The sequence below is a fragment of the Pelecanus crispus genome, chromosome Z (assembly GCF_030463565.1).
Source record: "Pelecanus crispus isolate bPelCri1 chromosome Z, bPelCri1.pri, whole genome shotgun sequence".
In the NCBI taxonomy this organism is placed as follows: domain Eukaryota; kingdom Metazoa; phylum Chordata; class Aves; order Pelecaniformes; family Pelecanidae; genus Pelecanus; species Pelecanus crispus.
Genome location: NC_134676.1, coordinates 20,730,377 through 20,747,517, shown reverse-complemented (window position 1 = coordinate 20,747,517; position 17,141 = coordinate 20,730,377). Strand labels below are relative to the sequence as shown.

Genomic DNA, 17,141 nt, shown 5'->3' with positions numbered 1-17,141 from the left:
TTTTCTTAACAGCTTGGAGGATTTGGGGTTTTTGAAAGGTATGCTTTTCAGTATTTACATAAGAACAATAAGCTAATTGTTTTTTAGAGTTGTAAATTTTTTTTTCTAGTAGTCTTTTGCTAATTTGGGGAAAAAATAAAGCCACTTTCAATCCTTTTAAAGAGGATGTTATTGTTCTTCACAATGACCTGAATTACTCACACCGCATTAGGTGTGTTTTGCCCGTTTTGTAGGTCCCTTTAAAAACTAGAATGTCATTGCTGCAATGGCTTTTTGATGGTTATTGTATGCAAGAGAGGGAGTTTCTTTTTTTCTTCTGACTGCTCTTTAAATCTATTTATTGTCAACAGATACTGCAGTTGTCTTCAGGAATACTTGAACCTTCAAAGAAACAAATGATGTTTTGTGTTAGTTGTTTTGCATATGAAAAAACTTGACAGTGCCCCCTGCTAAAGGGAGATCAAGCCTTCTTCCTTTTTCTGTTTTTTTTGAAGTCCCCTACTGTTCTCACACAATGTAGGAAAGATCAGTAGGTGAAATTAAACAGTTATAAATTAAACAGTGTCTGTAGATGGCAGTCAGAGAAATCTTTTTAATGCAAAAGTGGTTGGTTCCCTTTTATTTTCAAAGTTCTTTTAACTTACAGAAAGTAGACAATGGTCGGGACTAACCTGTGCAAAACTACTGTTTCTGCATTCATTATGCTTTTACTGCTCCACACCCATGTGGTCTTTTTACTCAGTTGCCTGCTTTTCATTTTTCTGTGTTGCTAACATTTTTACTAATTCCTAACATTACTACTTTCTAACTGGGAAGAATTAGAACCTTCTTAATTAAGAACCTTCGTACTTCTTTGCAAGAGAAGAGTAGAATAGCTTTGACTTTGACACAGAAGAGGGAACAGTGCTTGAAATGTGGTGTGGAAAAACTTGTGATTCTTTATTTGTTAAAATGTGTATCCTGTGAGCAACAGAGGTGACTTAGTATTGTGCTCTGAAAGGTTATTTTGGTTCTGCATCCAGCATTTTAAGATACTTGTGTGGTCATGCTGTAATCATTATAATGGTAATGGTGATACGAATGTGGAAAAAGTTGAAGTAAAATGTATTGCCAGGAGAATGAAGTTCTTATAGGATAAACTGTAAGCATACTGTTTACAATGCTTATGTAAATTCAGACAGCTTAGAAAGTAAAAGTCAAGTCAGTCGTGGAATTCTTTGGAACAGGTTTCTTTAAGCAAGTGCACTGACATCCATAATGTTCCTATCCAGATGGGCAGTTCCCGATTAAGAAATAGCAACCTATGAGGATAGTTCTCTTATTATTACTTTTTCTCCTTACGTTAATTTCCATGATAGTGAATCAGTTCTACTCCTTAGTTTCTCCTGTGCAATATACAGCATTCCTATAATAATTTGGTGACTCAGTAAAACAACAAAACCATAGGAATTTACTAGCTTTATTTCTGTGTAATAATCTTGTCACATCCCTGAAAAGTAACTGATTGATGTGGGGTGTCTAAGAAGTCTGTGCAATAACCTAAAGTGGCTCCTTGTGGTCTTTTCTGAGGAGAGGAAAGAAATAGCTAAGCATCCTGTAAAGAGCTTTATTTATTTATTTATTTAAATATGAAATGTTTGTCTAATGTGAACTTGTTAATACCATCATGTGAAGCCAAAACACACACTGACACGAAAAATTGTATTATATTGTAACAGCTCAATACTCAGAACGCTACTTTTGATCAGATGTCCAGAGCCAGTTGCTTGTTGCTATATTTCAGCAAAGGTACTTGGAAAACAGTATTATTTAGTTTAAACCTTCTTGAGATAGGTATTCACCATACTGTTTCATTGCTCTGCAAGATGTAGTACGTTGCTGAAAATATCCAGAAAAAAAGATGTAGCACCCTTATGGATGCTAGCAGTTGCAAGATTCTATGTAGTTTGCCAAACAAATTTTCCTACTGTGCTGTTCCCCCTAACCCTGCAAATCCAACACCTGAACTTTGGCTAGCACGGTATTTGGAAACAACTTTAATCATGAGCATCTCTTTTAGTTTTCTTTGCTTGCAAAAATTGCTACCCAAGCTCATAATGTGAGGAAATTTGGACAGAAGCCGTCTTCTCACTTTTCCTGGACCAGCACTAGCATTCTTATTAACTGTCGCTTTGTGCGAGTGGGACATAATTAGCAGATGAGAGTAGCTGCAGGTTTTCTGGGAATGGTTTCTGACATACATGTGCGGGGTGTAGTGTATGGGAGGTGTGGACCTCCTGCATGAGATCCTGCATCTTGTCCATATTCATTGTGCTGTGAAAAACAGCTGTGTTATACTGGTGTGTTTGCCCTGGTAAAAAAAGCATTGTTTTTCAGGCTAGCTATTGAAATATAAATTGTAATTGTGTTTTCTAGTACGGGTATAATAAATTAATTGGACACCATAGTCTATATCAATGCATGGAAATTGTCTGCACTGTTTTGCATTAATAGTCACACCCTCCAGTCATGTAACCTCTCCCCTTCCCCCAGATCACATTGTCCCACATCCTTTTCATAATAATTTTGCCACATGAGAGATATAATGTGATTGCCTGTATAAATCAGAAAGTGTTCTAGGAATCTGTTGCAGCTGTTGATGATTGCATGTACAGAGTGCTTGTCTGCTAGACTTGAGGTCCCTAAAGAGAGTTTTCCAAAATACATCCCAGATTATATCCTACCTGTTTTGGGCTTTGAATATCTCAGTCTTTGAGAACTTCTTTAAGTCTTTGAGAGCTTCTCAGACTTCTGTTTGAGTATGCCTGACAACCAGTCTTTGATCTGGGTGTAGCTGGGGGTTGGGAAATGACCTTGATCCTAGACAAGAGTGCTAACCTCTCCTAGTGGAGATCAGGGAGGAAGGTTGAATCCTGGCCTGCCTGCATAGCTTCCAAGTCAGACTGATGTTTTCAAAGCGATCTCTGACAACCATGAGACTGATGGGTGGACAGTCTATTTTAACATGGTCACTTGTTCAGTAAGACTAGAGGTGCAGTGGTACCCTGAGAAAAAGGACATTAGTTGCTGCTTTAGATCATTTTCATTCTCAACAGATGTGCACCAGAAGGGATCAAGAGGGGAAGTAGCCCAAGTACTGGCAGCATTAGACATGTGCACTCCTCCAGGCAGGAAGCAGCAGCAAGAGATATATAGAATTTCTTTGGGGTTGTTTAATGCTTTTTTCCTCACCCATAGATTAGATTCTGGATCGTACCCTTCTGTTTTGTGCTGGACTATAAATTGCTTGTTCAATCCAGATTCTGTTCATAATACTGAAGAAAATGAAATATCTTTCCCTAAAGAATTTCTTACTTTCAGACAGATATGTTTTTGCTACATGTGAAATTTTTTCTTGATATTTATTTGGTCGTTGACTAACAACATTGCTTTCCCCATAAAATAGGAAGTTACATTCGTGTTTTCTGTTATTTTAATTTTAAAATCATCCATGGTTGAACTTGAATTGCTTTAAAAAGTAATGTCTCGCTGTCTTCCAGTCTGGAATAATTTTCTTTGACATCCATGTCAGCAGTTGTTGAACACCATTTTGAAGGAAATCTTTGCCACAGATCTGCTCGCTTTGATACAAAATGTAGACTTTGTCTCAGTGTAATTTTTCCACAGTAGCAATGGAAGATTATAGGGATGTACTAACACTATGAAGCTCTCATGAAGCTCTTCACACTATGCAGCTGCCGTATAATTAGGAAAACACATACTTTTCCAGTTCTAAATATAATGTGTGTCGGTGATCCAGAAAGAAAACCACAGAGAGCTGACTGGGGGTGGGGAGGCATTTAAACATATTTCATTTCCTGTTTTCATAGCTACAGTCTGTATTTTACAGGTCTTCTAATGAAATCTTTTTTAGCAGGGTCCAATGATTGGATCAGACCAATAAATTTTAAGCTAAAAGAAGTGAAGTCCTTTAGAGCTGACAGTCCATGAGTATTTTTTGTACATTATGTACCTGTGGAATTCTTTAGCCCTGTGTGTCTCTGACTTAAGTAATAAAGCTGTTGCTTAAAATTTATTCCTGTTTAATTGTGATATCTCTCTTAATTGTTCATAAGAACACCACAGAAGTCCACACACAAAATGGGGATTTCCTCCTTCATGTAATAGTCATGGGAAAAAAAGTCAGCTGAGAATGTTTTAAAAATTTAAAGTGTGTTCACTTCCATTTCAGTAAGTGGGGAATGGCTTAGCAAATCTAAGCCATTTTTTCCATGGTGAAGGAAGATGTAAGACTTCATAAGTTTAAGACAAAGGAAAGAATGAATTTGTGGAGGAGGAAGTTATTTTTCTCTGTTTTGCACTTTTGTCAGTTTTTATTAGTCCCATAAATACTCTTACCTGCTGCGTCCCCTTAAGCACACAGGAATAAGGGCCTACCTTCATCTCTTCCAAAGATACAACAACCAGCTTCAGAGCTGTATTCCTTTTCTTCCTTCCAGATTAAAGGTGATGCCTTAAAGCATGCAAATGCTTAATGATTCACTGGGAAAGAGAATGGGACCTTTGTCATGGTATCGAGAGCTGGGGCAGGAGGGGTTGACGAAGTTCTTTGTAGTGAGCCAGAAATGGGTATTGAAAAACAGTCATTTCAAATAGGCTTTGCTCATATTACAGGAAAAATGGCATGGATTTATTGCTGACCTAATTTCTGGTCTTGGTAGCCTGAAACTTGTTGTGATCTGTACTTTCGTGTGTTCTGTTTTTGGGGTGGTTCTTGTTTCTGAGTGATTTAAACACCAACCTGGAAGAAGAAGATCAGAAAGCTGTTGAGATTGCTTTAGGAATTAAAAGCGCTGGTGAAAGGGAAAAAAACCCAAAACCCTGTATCAAGGCTTACAGGTCACCAGAATCCCCTCTCTTGTTTGAGAAATTAGCCTGTCACTGCTAGGAGTGAATATCACATTTAGGCAATAGTATAGTGTGTCTGTATGGGACTAAATTATGCTTGATGGAAAAAAAAAATTCTGCAATGTCTTGATTAGGTTGCATATCTCTGGTAGTGCCCCTTGCATGAAGCTAGATTTATGCTTCATTGTAACTTCAGGAGCAGCTTTCACTCTGATTGCTCTGTACCTATGCATGTGCAGAGAAAACAAGTGGCGTGTGGTGTGGCTGCTTTCTCCTTTAGTGGCTGTGACCGTGCCTGCAGTCTAACTCAGCTGAGGAAGAGGGAAGGGAGACCACCTGTATTCAGTACATCTCTGTATGAGAGATGTAGGACTTCTGTTGCTGACAGTCTTGCTCTCTGCGATTACCCTGATTAAATCTGAAGGGAATTCATAGAATCATAGAATGCTTTGGGTTGGAAGGGACCTTGAGAGATCATCGAGCCCAACCCCCCTGCAGTAAGCAGGGATTGAAGTTGTGAAGTAGTTCAGAACTGCAAATGGATGTCTGTTGTTCCATGTTCTGTGACAAATTCCATTCCTGGTTGCATTGGCTGAAAAATAGCATGAGCACACGGACTTATTTGGGCTTGGTTCCTTCCCCATTAAACACAATTTCATACAGTGTTTTTGGCTACATTCGTAGTTCCTAGCCTTTTCATAGGTGGTCCTCATTACCACTGCTCATTCCTCTCTCTTTCTCTGTCTTCTTTCTGCTTCTACATTCTCACACTTTCTGTTTCTACCTCTGTTCCTCATCACTAGTTCTAGCAGCACCAACTATAAGCACTAATAAGCTTGGCCAAGCTTATTAACATTTAGTTCTGGTGTGACTCATTGTTGAGAATTAATAGACTGGATATTAGGTCTGAATTTTGATGTTAGGTTGCCCTGCAGAATCTGGGCAAGAGGCCATTTTAATATGGGTGATATAAACACATGGTTCTTTCATGGATGGCAGCTTCCCTCATGACAGTAATGTTTTTGCATTTGCTTTGTGTCAGTGAATGACAGACTCATCCTGAGTGATGCTAAGCTGTTCTCCGAGTTGTACGTTAGCTCTTGTGTTCTAGAGTGTTAAGGGTTTTCCTTTTCTTTCTTTTTTTCCCCTCCTTTAGACCATTTCATGTGGAGCCTACGAACATAGTCAGCGTGAATGATGACATACAGAGAGTCACTGATGAAGCTTCGGCAATGAATAAGCGGATTCATTACTATAGCAGGCTAACATCTCCTGCAGACAGGGCATTGGTAAGGCAAAGACAGGGCCAGATTAACTGAGTGATCTCTGGCATGTTGGGTCCTCCACAGCCTAGGTTTATAGAAGAAGCACAAATAAAGGTAGGGGGAGACTCACTCTGCAGCTTGCTTTGAAGTAAATATCTAGTAGCTGAGTGCCTTAACAAGGTCTTGTGTTATCGCAAGTTGTGATTGACTTCTTGTGCAATGTCTTCACCATCCAAAGAAAACAAACAAACAGCCTGAATTTTGTAACAGTGGTCCAGGCTGCCCAGATGTGTGAACCTTTTTGTCCCATCTATAAGAGGATTTATTTTTCTGCTGTCTGGCTAAAAATCCTATCAGCTGTTTTTTTTCATGGGGAGAAAATTAATGTGGTCCAACTTTTTTTTTTTTTTAAATGCTCTTTTCATGGAAAGATTTTGTGGTTACAACAGTTGGCTTGCTATATTTGGGACAGTAGTTACTTTGGTGTTACTAATAAGTCTTGTTTTTTATCCATTTGTTAGATTGCTCCTGATCATGTACTTCCAGCTCCTGATGAAATCTACGTGTACAGTCCATTAGGAACTGCTTTTAAAGTTGACAGTTGCACAGATGGCTATGGTAAAAACTCCAGTATAGTGACAATGTATGTCAAGCACCTTGCCATATATTAGCCAGAAAATGCATTATTATTGAATGTTCTATATTGTATGCATAACTACTACAGCTAAGAGGATAGTATGAAGTAAGAGTGCTTCTTAAATTATTCACTGGCTTTTTTCTTTTCTTCCTAGATTTATGATATGGAATACAATGATGGGTACGTCTATATTAAGTATCCCATGGGGAATAAAGCAGGTAAAACTGTGAAAAATGTATGCATATGAAAATGTTTTTGTCAACATGTCTTGCTCTTCATTTTTCTGTAGTGCGATTGATAAAGTAAACAAACTGTATTTCTCCCCCTTAACAGGCAGGCTTTACTTCTGGAATCATTCTCATCTTACTGATGGGCATTTTGACTCTTTATTGCTGCTACAGAGTTGTGAAATCACGGAAAATGATACGTAAGAAATACAAAGCTTCATAATGCAAATACTTCTGTTAAGTGTGAAATACAGATACCTAACAGATTCTTAGTTTGTCTGTATCTTTATTGTATGTTAGACCTGACCTGCAAATAAAAGCTGTCCTTTGAATGTCTCCCTGCTTTTGTAGTCTGGATCTGAGCTCTGTAAGCTAAATGTCGGTCTTCACTTATTAGATCATCCTTCAGTTCCTTGGGACCTAAGTATTACAACCAGACCCAAACTCTTAGCAAGCAAGGTTTCAGATGTTCACTTACTAAGCGTTTGGGGACTTACAGAGTTAGAGGCTTCCATTCTTCTCCATAAGCACTGTCCAGTTCTCTACATGTATTTCTGATCATGTTCTGCAGTGGAACAGCATGGGCTGTAGCTGCATCCACTCTGATGTATGCCTGTACTACCTTAATACTTGTATATATTCTCTGTTGGAAGCATTTTGCGGACAATTGCCTCACTGACAATGGTTCTACTTAGAATGTACTTTTATTGTTCAAAACTTGTCTTGCAGCTCTTGTAGTTTGTGCTTTTATGCATAAACTAACCTCTCACACGCTCAAATAAAGGCAGTTAAGACCTCCAGTTTGTGACAACTCATTTCAGGGCATTGTTGAGGACTAGTTCATGGTCTAGCCTACTTTGCCGTAACTCCTGCAAAAGCTTTTAGCTGCAAATGCATGGCTGCATTTTTGCCACCATGTCTTATTCCAGTGCTTCTGGAAGTAGTCAAAGTAGTAGTATGCCACGATAAAAGCCTCTGCTTCTTCAGGCTCCTTCAGTCAAACACGTAATGAGTGTTATACTTCAAAGTTAACAACAATCTTCTTAGCCCGTGGAAGCACTGTGAATTTGTGTCAGAATATTCTGAAACAAGCACATCCGGTCATGAAGAGTTCTACTGAATCTAATGTAACATTTTGTTTAGATGTGTTTCTGGTTTTTGTATCTTCTTCAGCTTTAATAGATACCTCAAACTGGGAATTCCCAGATGTTTGCAAGTATTACTTTGGATCCTTTGGTCAATGGTCAAGCCTCTTATTTTCTATGGTATCGCTTGTTGGAGCCATGGTTGTTTATTGGGTGCTTATGTCCAACTTTCTGTTCAACACAGGAAAGTTTATATACAGTAAGTATAAATTTTTGGTTAACTTTTGTGGCTATCTTGTGGAAAGATCAAGACTTTGCTTTATACTGGAAAAGGATTGTCCATTTTACTTAATCTTGATTTTTCTGTTACTTTGCATGAAAAGTCAAGTGAGAATAAGTAACTGTGTGTGGGGTTACGGGCACAGTCATGTATGTTTTCAAAGCCCGTTTCTCAATCTCTCTCTCAAAGTGTGTTTTTAATGAAAGACAAAGTACCAATTACCTGATTTGCATGTCAATAATGAGGCTTCTTGGTGTAGTTTAAACAACCCAAAGGTGGTTGCTTGTTTCCACTTTGTATTTTCACTCCCGCTTTGTTCGCATGGGTGTTACTATTTGAACAGCCATATAACAGGCTAGGTTGTTGAAATGATCCAGGTTAATAAAAAAAAAAAAATTTAGTTTCATTCTAGATATCTAGCAAACACACTTAGAGTGCTGCCATATAGAAAGTTTCTGCAAGCATCCCTGAAGGAAAGATGAACTGTAGCTCAGGGAAAGAATGATTCTTAGACTGGCATTGCTACAAAAGAAAACATTGATTATTTACACCCTTGTACGTGCACAGACACACAAGCTTTTGTGGATACAATCAATTAGGTAGGGAGAGTTGTGGGAATAAATGATGGAATTGAGAGCTTTGAAAATCTGACTCATGGCGTTGAATAGCAGGACTAAGATTTAAGAGTTTGTGTTTTGAAGGTAATTAACAAAACAAATCTCTGAGGCAAATAACAGCACAGGCACTTACACCTCTTAAACAGTGTTTAATGAGAGTTCCCACCATCCCTGAAGGACATACTTTATACTTTATTAGTTAATGACTGGTGTATTTTACAGCTGACCTAATTCATATGTTGTTAAGGCCGTTTCATTTTAACTTTGTTTTTTTTTAATAAAGGTAGCACTTTAATCCTAAATTATTGTAAGCCGAATAACTCATAAGCAAACTTGAGAGTGATCAAAACAGTTCCTTTTCTAGGAAAAAAGTCCTGCTTTTCCCTGAGATTGGCATGTTATTTTATCACTTACCTATTTTTGTTAGGCGTTCTTATTTGTTTGCTCTGTGATAACTTTAGACATTGGATTCTTGTCCTAACTTTCATCGTGGCTACTTAATTACTGCTAAGTTATAAAATGGGTAATAGGATGTAGGTTTGACACAATGGCATCTTCCAGCCATGCATTTCTAAGTTATTCTAAGCAGGCTACTGTATTTAATTCTAGTACATTCAGATGATTTTTTAAAAAAATCTGCACACACAATTTAGATGGGAACAAATTGATTTCCTAAGGGAGGATGGTCTGGAGATTAGTAGTACGCAAAGAATGCAAGCCAAGTATGATATCCTGTGTTGGGTTTTTTTTAACATAGTGTCCCATGCTTTTGTTCTGTTTTTGTTTTATGAAACAGGAATAAATCCAAAAATGCAATTGGTAGTCCTAAGACACTTTTTAAGTACAGAGAAAACAATAAGTTGCCTATTCGTCTATGACTAATTTTTAAGTGCTCTAATTCTGTAAGAGCTATCAATTCTTTTGATGGCCTCACAGTAGGAACTTTTTTTTAAGTAGCAATACCAAACAGTGGTGAAGTGAGGAGGTGACAAATTATTTCAGTTAAATCTTCTGATTGTTGTATACATTGAACTGATATCAGTAAGTATGAGAAACTCAGTTGTGATTCACGGTGTCATAAATCAAAACAAAGAAACATAAAGTAGTTTTCTTCCCACAAGACCTTTTGCTTTCTTTATGAGAAACAAGCTGCTGTTAATTGCATTGAAAAAGTCTGAGGCCTACTGCCCCAGTTGATTTTCTGTGTGCATAATACTCCCACATGCAGCAGAAGCAAATTTTATCCAGAGACACACTAATTAAATTTCCAAGCTGATGGGCATTTTCTATGCTTATATATACATAAATATAAGGAAGCTGCTATCCAATACTCTCATACTGTTGAAGTTGCAGAAACTTGTAAATATCTGGTGTGGCAGAGCAGTAAAGTAGCACAGGAGCATACTGGAAACAAAATACTACTAGAGATGACTGTAGACAGTGAGACTTAAACCTTTTTCCAGAGATTCCCTTCTTTAAAATACAACATGGAAAAAGCATCCCACAGAGCCTCTTCTGAAAAAAAGATTAGAAAAAATGAGTAGGGGAAGGTTTTTCAGTGTAATGGCATCTGGACTAAGGGTATGGTTGGATGCACTTTTTTTCTGTCCCAAAAGAGGCTGGTTTTAAGATGTATCTCCTCACTAACCTACTGTACAGCACTGCAGACAGAGGAGCTGGGACAAGCAGAGGTGTGCTGGGGGAACAGGAATGAGCAGCTGGGAGGGGAGGCTTGTGAACTTCATAAATGGTCAGGGATGCTGAGGAGAAAGTAGTGCAGTGAGGGGCTACTTTAAAACACTTCTAAAAGAAAGTTTTAAAACATCCACTTGGGGTTGGGGCAAGTGCAAGCTGCTATATCGTGCCTCCGATGTAATTTTCCAAAGTATTTCCTTACTTAATTTTTATCAAGTCAACAGGTAAAAGCCTAATAGCTGGTTCAGGACATTGATAGGAAGATTTTCTTCTTTTCAGACTTTATTCATGACATTAATGTAACAGATATTGTTCCTGGCACAAATGGAAGTAACAAAGGTAAGAAGCACTTATTACTTTTGTGTTTCCTGGTTTGGGGGAGTTTAAAGGCAAATCATCATGTTTCCATGCCTAACCACATTCCAGTTATAAAGTGTATATTGTAAGTTCTAGCTACCTGTTTTTCAAAAAGCTGTGATTTTCTGTGTGAGATTTGTGCTTCCACAAGTAACCACACACTTGGAAAGCTTAATAATTGGGGCGGGGGGGGGGGGGGGGGGAGCGGGCTGCAGATAAGGATTAAAAAGCAAATTACAAGTTTGTGTATACCCAGATAGATCCTCCTTAAAACCATGAATGTTAGACCTCTTAACAGTAGTTGCACAATGAGGAGTTGCCTTAAGAAATTTTAACTTACCCTAAAACTGAGGCACATCAGATCTGTTTACTGTTTAAAATCTTGGTTGGGGCATCTTTGCTCTTCACCACCTCTGCAGCAACATTCTTACTTAAAAAAATGCTCTAAGAACAGCTGTAATGATGCTGAGCGCAAAAAGAAACAAGTGTCAGGCTACATGAGCATCCAGTTGCATTGGAGAGTCTGACATTTGCACAGCTAAGGGAAGAAACTGCAGTCAAGTTTGAAGATAGGTCTGTTGAGAGTTCTTAAGTAGGCAGAATAGCGTAGAATGAAGGCAGGAGCTAGGCATTGTCAGCCTCTGATCTTCCTACCTATACATAGTAACTGAACATGTAGTTCTTTGTTATGAAGCAGAAAATTTTCTCTATCCTGGGTGCTTATGGGAATGGGGAAACATTTCAGTACCAGCCAGACAGCTGTGTGTCACACTAGCTGCAGCCGCGTTTTTGGAGAGCAGCTGTTTGGAGTCGGGCAGAGGAGTTGAGAAATAATTCTGAAAACCAGTTGATTCACATTTGAGCTAGTGTTGAATCCTGTTTCTCTTGCAGTCCTTACCAGCAAGACACCAATAGCTGCTGCAGTGCTCTTTCTCTTGTGCTCTTTCCTGCTTCTGCTGTTCTGTCCCATTCTTATGCAGCAGGGGGTATAACTTGGAGACAAAGTAGACAACAATATTCCACAGCATCCTCCAGCAACTGGAAGATTTAAAGCAGCTGCTTCACAAAATTAAGGGCTGCCAGATGCTCAAATGACTCTTGGCAGGGCATTCAGGGCTACCAAGGAGATCAGTAAGAACAAAAGCATTTTTCAAAGTCTGTGAAACAATCTTCTTATAAGCAATGGAGAGAAAGCAAATAAGGAAACTGGAAGTAACATAATGGTCTCTCAAGGAATTTGACAGGATACGTTTTACACCTTTGCCTTTGTAACAGAACAGGCAGGCAGCCAGTATGAGAAGGAAGCTATCAAGTACTGTGGGATGCCAAAATTTAAAATAAGACATTATGAGAACAATAAGACAGGTTCGTATTTCAACCCATAATTTTGTAGGCATGTGTTAGAAAGAAATGCTGATATGAACAAAAAATCAAATAAAGACATTTTTATCAAGGGATCTTTTTGGTTGGTTTTGTTCCAGTCACTTGTTCAGGTGCTGCCATTGATCAGCCACCATGTAACAGGAGTGCTATGTTCCCTTTTGGCAGCGTTACAGGTGCACATCTTAAATTGCTTCTGTTGTGTTGTCTAGCAGTGATGTACTTGCACCTGGCATGGCACCAAGATGACAGGGTGTTTTGGTTCAGTGCATGAGTTTTAGACCTGCCAATTGTAATAGTAGCTTTCTTGTCATCCTTAGTTTGCATGTTCCCAGAGCAACATATGGTAATACAGGCTCTTCTGTACATAGGTGCACTTGCACCTTTGTTCATATGATCTTACTGAAGTGTGCAGGGACAGATTACAATGCTAAATAGAAATAAAGCCAGAGGCAGAGGTGTGTTGCTATGACTTGATTCCAGCAGGTGCATGTAGGCACTGCACACACACAGTTACAGGTATGTGACCTTGAAGGCTGATCCTATGCCACAGCTCAGGCTTCAGACAAATTAGCATCCTTTTTGTGGCTGGCTGAAAGAACTGTAGCACTTGTCAGCTTAGAGTGCAAGGTGCCTAGCACTGGAATCTTAGCACTGAACTGCTGATAAAAAACAAATTGAAGTTAGGAACTGAGTTGTCAAACATAGTTTTTGAGTGGTCCTATTCCCCATAGGTAGAACACTCTCCAGAAATTATGGGATCTTGGTTGTGAAGATTCTGTGAAAGCAAACCCCTTTTCATCTGGCGATATTTTTCTTTTCCTTTCTTCCAGTCATTTGTCCAAGTGCCGCTAGCAGTCACCCACCAGAGAACGGGAGTGTGATGTTCTCTTCTGGCAACAATACGGGTTTTGAACTCTTCGAAGGGTGGTGGAACAAATCACAAACAGTACCATTTTACCTGATTGCTGTTCTTCTACCCCTGCTAAATCTGAAGTCTCCATCCTTCTTTGCAAAGTTTAATGTCCTAGGTAGGTAACAAATACTATTAAAGCATTGGTTCATTGTGGCTAGAATGTATAGAAAACAATGAAAGCTGCTCCAATGAGTAGAATCATTTAGGTTGGAAAAGACCTTTAACATCATCAAGTCCAACCGTAAATCTAATGCTGCCAAGTCCACCACTAAACCATGGCCCTAAGCACCACATCTACACGTCTTTCAGGTACCTCTAGGGATGGGGACTCAACCACTGCCCTGGGCAGCCTGTTCCAGTCCTTGACAGCCTTTTCAGTGAAGACATTTTTCCTGATATTTCCAATCTAAACCTCCCCTGGTGCAACTTGAGGCTGTTTCCTCTTGTCCTATCACTTGTTACTTGGGAGAAGAGACTGACACCCACCTCACTACAACCTCCTTTTGGGTAGTTGTAGAGGACGATAAGGTCTCCCCTCAGCCTCCTTTTCTGCAGGCTAAACAGGCCCAGTTCCCTCAGCCACTCCTCGTAGGACTTGTGCTCTAGAGCCTTCACTAGCTTCATTGCCCTTGTTTGGATACACTCCAGCACCTCAATGTCTTTCTTGTAATGAGGGCCCCAAAACTAAACACAGTAGTTGAGGTGCAGCCTCACCAGTGCCGAGTACAGGGGGATAATCATGTCCCTAGTCCTGCTGGCCACGCTATTTCTGATACAAGCCAGGCTGCTGTTGGCCTTCTTGGGCACACTGCCAGCTCATATTCAGGCAGTTGTTGCCCAACACCCCCAGGTCCTTTTCTGCTGGGCAGCTTTCCAGCCACTCTTCCAGTAGCTTGCTGGCAGCCAATACTGTGCCTCAGAGTGGTTCATTGGTTGGTTTGTTAATCACCCACAGGCTTTCTACCCTGCTTTGCTTGAGTCTTACAGTTAATAGCGAGTTAATTTTTTCTTTTGGCCCCTTGATAATACTGTAAACCAAGTTCCACTATATTTACAACCGATTTTCCCAAATGGTGGTACACATACTACTATGCAGCATTTGATGCATACTACCTTGGCATGAACAGTGAGGCATACCCTTCCTCATCTGGTAAACGTTTCAACACAGGCAGTTACTTCCAAAGATTAATTGCTTCTGACTTGAAGTAATTTGCTGCCAATCAGTTGATTAATTAATCACAGCATCAGTCAATCAGTGTAACCTGCTGCTGTGCTTTCCCCCAGCTCCCAAATACCCTGGCCTGTTCTGTGCTACAAGGACAAAAATTGTGACTTCTCCTGGCTTCCATGTCTTGAGATAGATGACCAAGGCAGATGGATGATGGGTGGGGTTGGTCACAGTTTATGGAGTAGGAGAAGTCTGAGGGCATAGCATTGAAGCCCATGATGAAGAGAAAGGGAAAAGGAGATGGGGATCTCAGAACAGGTTGAAAAAGATGGAGATGTATTGTAAAGGAGGTAGAGGACAGGGAATTGAGGGCCTAGTTTGTCCTCTGTTCCAGTGTGACACTTAATTAGAGCTTGGATCTGCTGTTGCTGGAACCACTAAATGAAAATACAGCACAGGAACCTGGGTAAGTAATAGTGCTTCTGTGTAAAAAGTAAGGTTTTTACGTAGACTAGATGCAACATTAGGGATAAGAAAATATTTTAGCAAGTGAGGTCTAGCCATAACTATATCTGTTTTTAAAATAAGTACATATTGGGGGCAACTGTTGTGGGGTTTTTTTTTTCTTCATTTGAGAACCTGAATATTAAAATACGAATATTCTCATAACTTCAGGAGATTATTACATAGTTCAGAAGCTGTTCAAAGTTGCCTTAATTTTTGTAAACCTTGAAGTTTATAGGACAAGAAAAAATGGAAGGCAATTTTTGAGATGCTGAAATGAATCTTAATAGAACACTTTCGCTTATCTTTACACCTACAGAAACCTAAATCATTAGGAAACTACAGAATATTTTAGTGTTGAACTGATCCTCAAGTACGGGACCTTTTATCTTCCTAATTCCTTGACTATGCTTTGTGTAAGCAAATGATAATTTCTTCAATTTATTTTTTAACCTTGGAGATATTGCTAGAATGAAATGATGTCGTATCTGAATCTGTATTCTAAACTGTAAAAATGCTGTTTATTTGTCTTTAATTATTTATAGCCTGTTCTCTGGTGACTAGCAGTATTATTGGTGGGGAGGTTGCATCACAGTAGCCTTAATTACTGTTGCAGAGTTTCCTTCAATTTTTAGGTAGTTACTATTCAGCTCTCATCTCTTTCAAATGGCAGAAGCCAAGATCATATGCTTTCCATCCCACATGCAGACACAGCAAGGCATTTATACCAGTCTGTGATTTTATTTGTAGTCCTCTAGCTGTGCAGAGTATTGCTGTATGCCTCAACCAATGAGATGGAATGCAAATCCAGTGTTATGATCAAGGTTATCCAAGGTTATGATCAAGACAAGATTTAAATCAGTAGTGATCAACTGTCATTATCAGCTTCTAGCTCCCACTGTAAAGTTCACAATTGCAGTGAACATTCATAGCTCATTGGGCCATTTGGTTCAAAAAGTCAGTGAGTGAATGGATGTTGTAATAGCTGCAGTACTGTGGCCGACTTAGTCTCACATTAGATTAAAATCCTGACAGCTGAAGCTGGAGCCGATCTGTTACTGCCTAGAGACTTCCCTACCTGCCCAGCAGCAGGGATTACAGGGTACTTCTTCCACTGTCACTAGTGCAGCATCTGGAGAACGTAAACATGCTGAAAGCTTGCATGGGGTGCAAGTGCATTATTCTTTCTCTCTGACCTATGAAAGAAATCAAAAGAAAATTTAGACCTAGCCTGTATTTTTAAGAATGAATACCAACCCTAAGTGTTTGGGCCACTGGTAACTAGTCGGATGGAGCACAAATATAATGCAGCACAAATACTTTCTACTGCCTCATGGTGTTTGTTTGGCTCTTGTCTTTTCTAGGTACAGTTTCAGTTATGTACTTAGTTTTTCTGGTTACTGTAAAGGCTGCTCGTCTGGGAATCCACTTAGAATACAACTGGTTTACAGAGAATGATTTTTTTGTACCAGGTAAGATAGTTAAAATGCAGTAGTGAAGCATGTATATGATAGGTTTAAGATTTTTTAAAGCAATTCATGAATTACTTTCTCATCTACCTTTTAACACTTTGACGTAAGTGAGGAAATGCAGTCTGATGTTGCATGTAGAGGCTCAGGAAGGATCCCTTCTGACAAAATGACAAGGAATCCCTTTCCCAGTAATGTTCCTTAATTAGGACACAGTATCAACACTGTGAGAAGAGGAGGAGTTCCCATTAGCCGTATCTCCAATATATATCGTGTGACAGGGAGCTTGCCATAGTCCTGTTTCACCTATACTGTAATAAGTTCTAGCTGCATCATTTTCAGATCATGTCTATTTCAGTAGCAGTTATAAATGACAAACTGTAGATGGACTGACTGGTAAAGGTGCTGTAAGTTCTCCACATGCTGTCTTGCTTAAATGAAAAAGCTCATTCACCATAATTTGCAAGTACAATTTTCCTGTACTTCCCAGTCTATCTCAGGTTTTAGTCCATAATCTTAGCTCTTCTCTTTTAAACACCTGTTAGTCCTCCAGTATGTTTCTTTTCTTTCTTGAATGTTGTTTCGGTGGCTGCTTGTTCTTTCCAAATTACTGTTGCAAATTACTGTGTGAGA

At 39.2% G+C, this 17,141-nt stretch overlaps 1 protein-coding gene across 3 annotated transcripts in view; it reads left to right on the top strand.

Moving 5' to 3' along the window:
* The first annotated feature begins 6,113 nt into the window (after positions 1 to 6,113).
* SLC38A9 (solute carrier family 38 member 9) overlaps positions 6,114 to 17,141 on the top strand; it is a 31,722-nt gene continuing 20,694 nt past the window's right edge. Inside the window, exons 1-8 of one of the 3 annotated variants that reach the window (XM_009481616.2) lie at positions 6,114 to 6,197; positions 6,695 to 6,816; positions 6,965 to 7,028; positions 7,144 to 7,237; positions 8,211 to 8,381; positions 10,994 to 11,053; positions 13,285 to 13,482; positions 16,404 to 16,511. In XM_009481616.2, the coding sequence (XP_009479891.2) occupies positions 6,141 to 6,197; positions 6,695 to 6,816; positions 6,965 to 7,028; positions 7,144 to 7,237; positions 8,211 to 8,381; positions 10,994 to 11,053; positions 13,285 to 13,482; positions 16,404 to 16,511 (874 nt within the window). In that variant the 5' untranslated portion in view covers positions 6,114 to 6,140. The remainder of the gene's footprint in view (positions 6,198 to 6,694; positions 6,817 to 6,964; positions 7,029 to 7,143; positions 7,238 to 8,210; positions 8,382 to 10,993; positions 11,054 to 13,284; positions 13,483 to 16,403; positions 16,512 to 17,141) is intronic. The other 2 variants (XM_075726407.1, XM_075726408.1) reach the window with 2 other exon arrangements.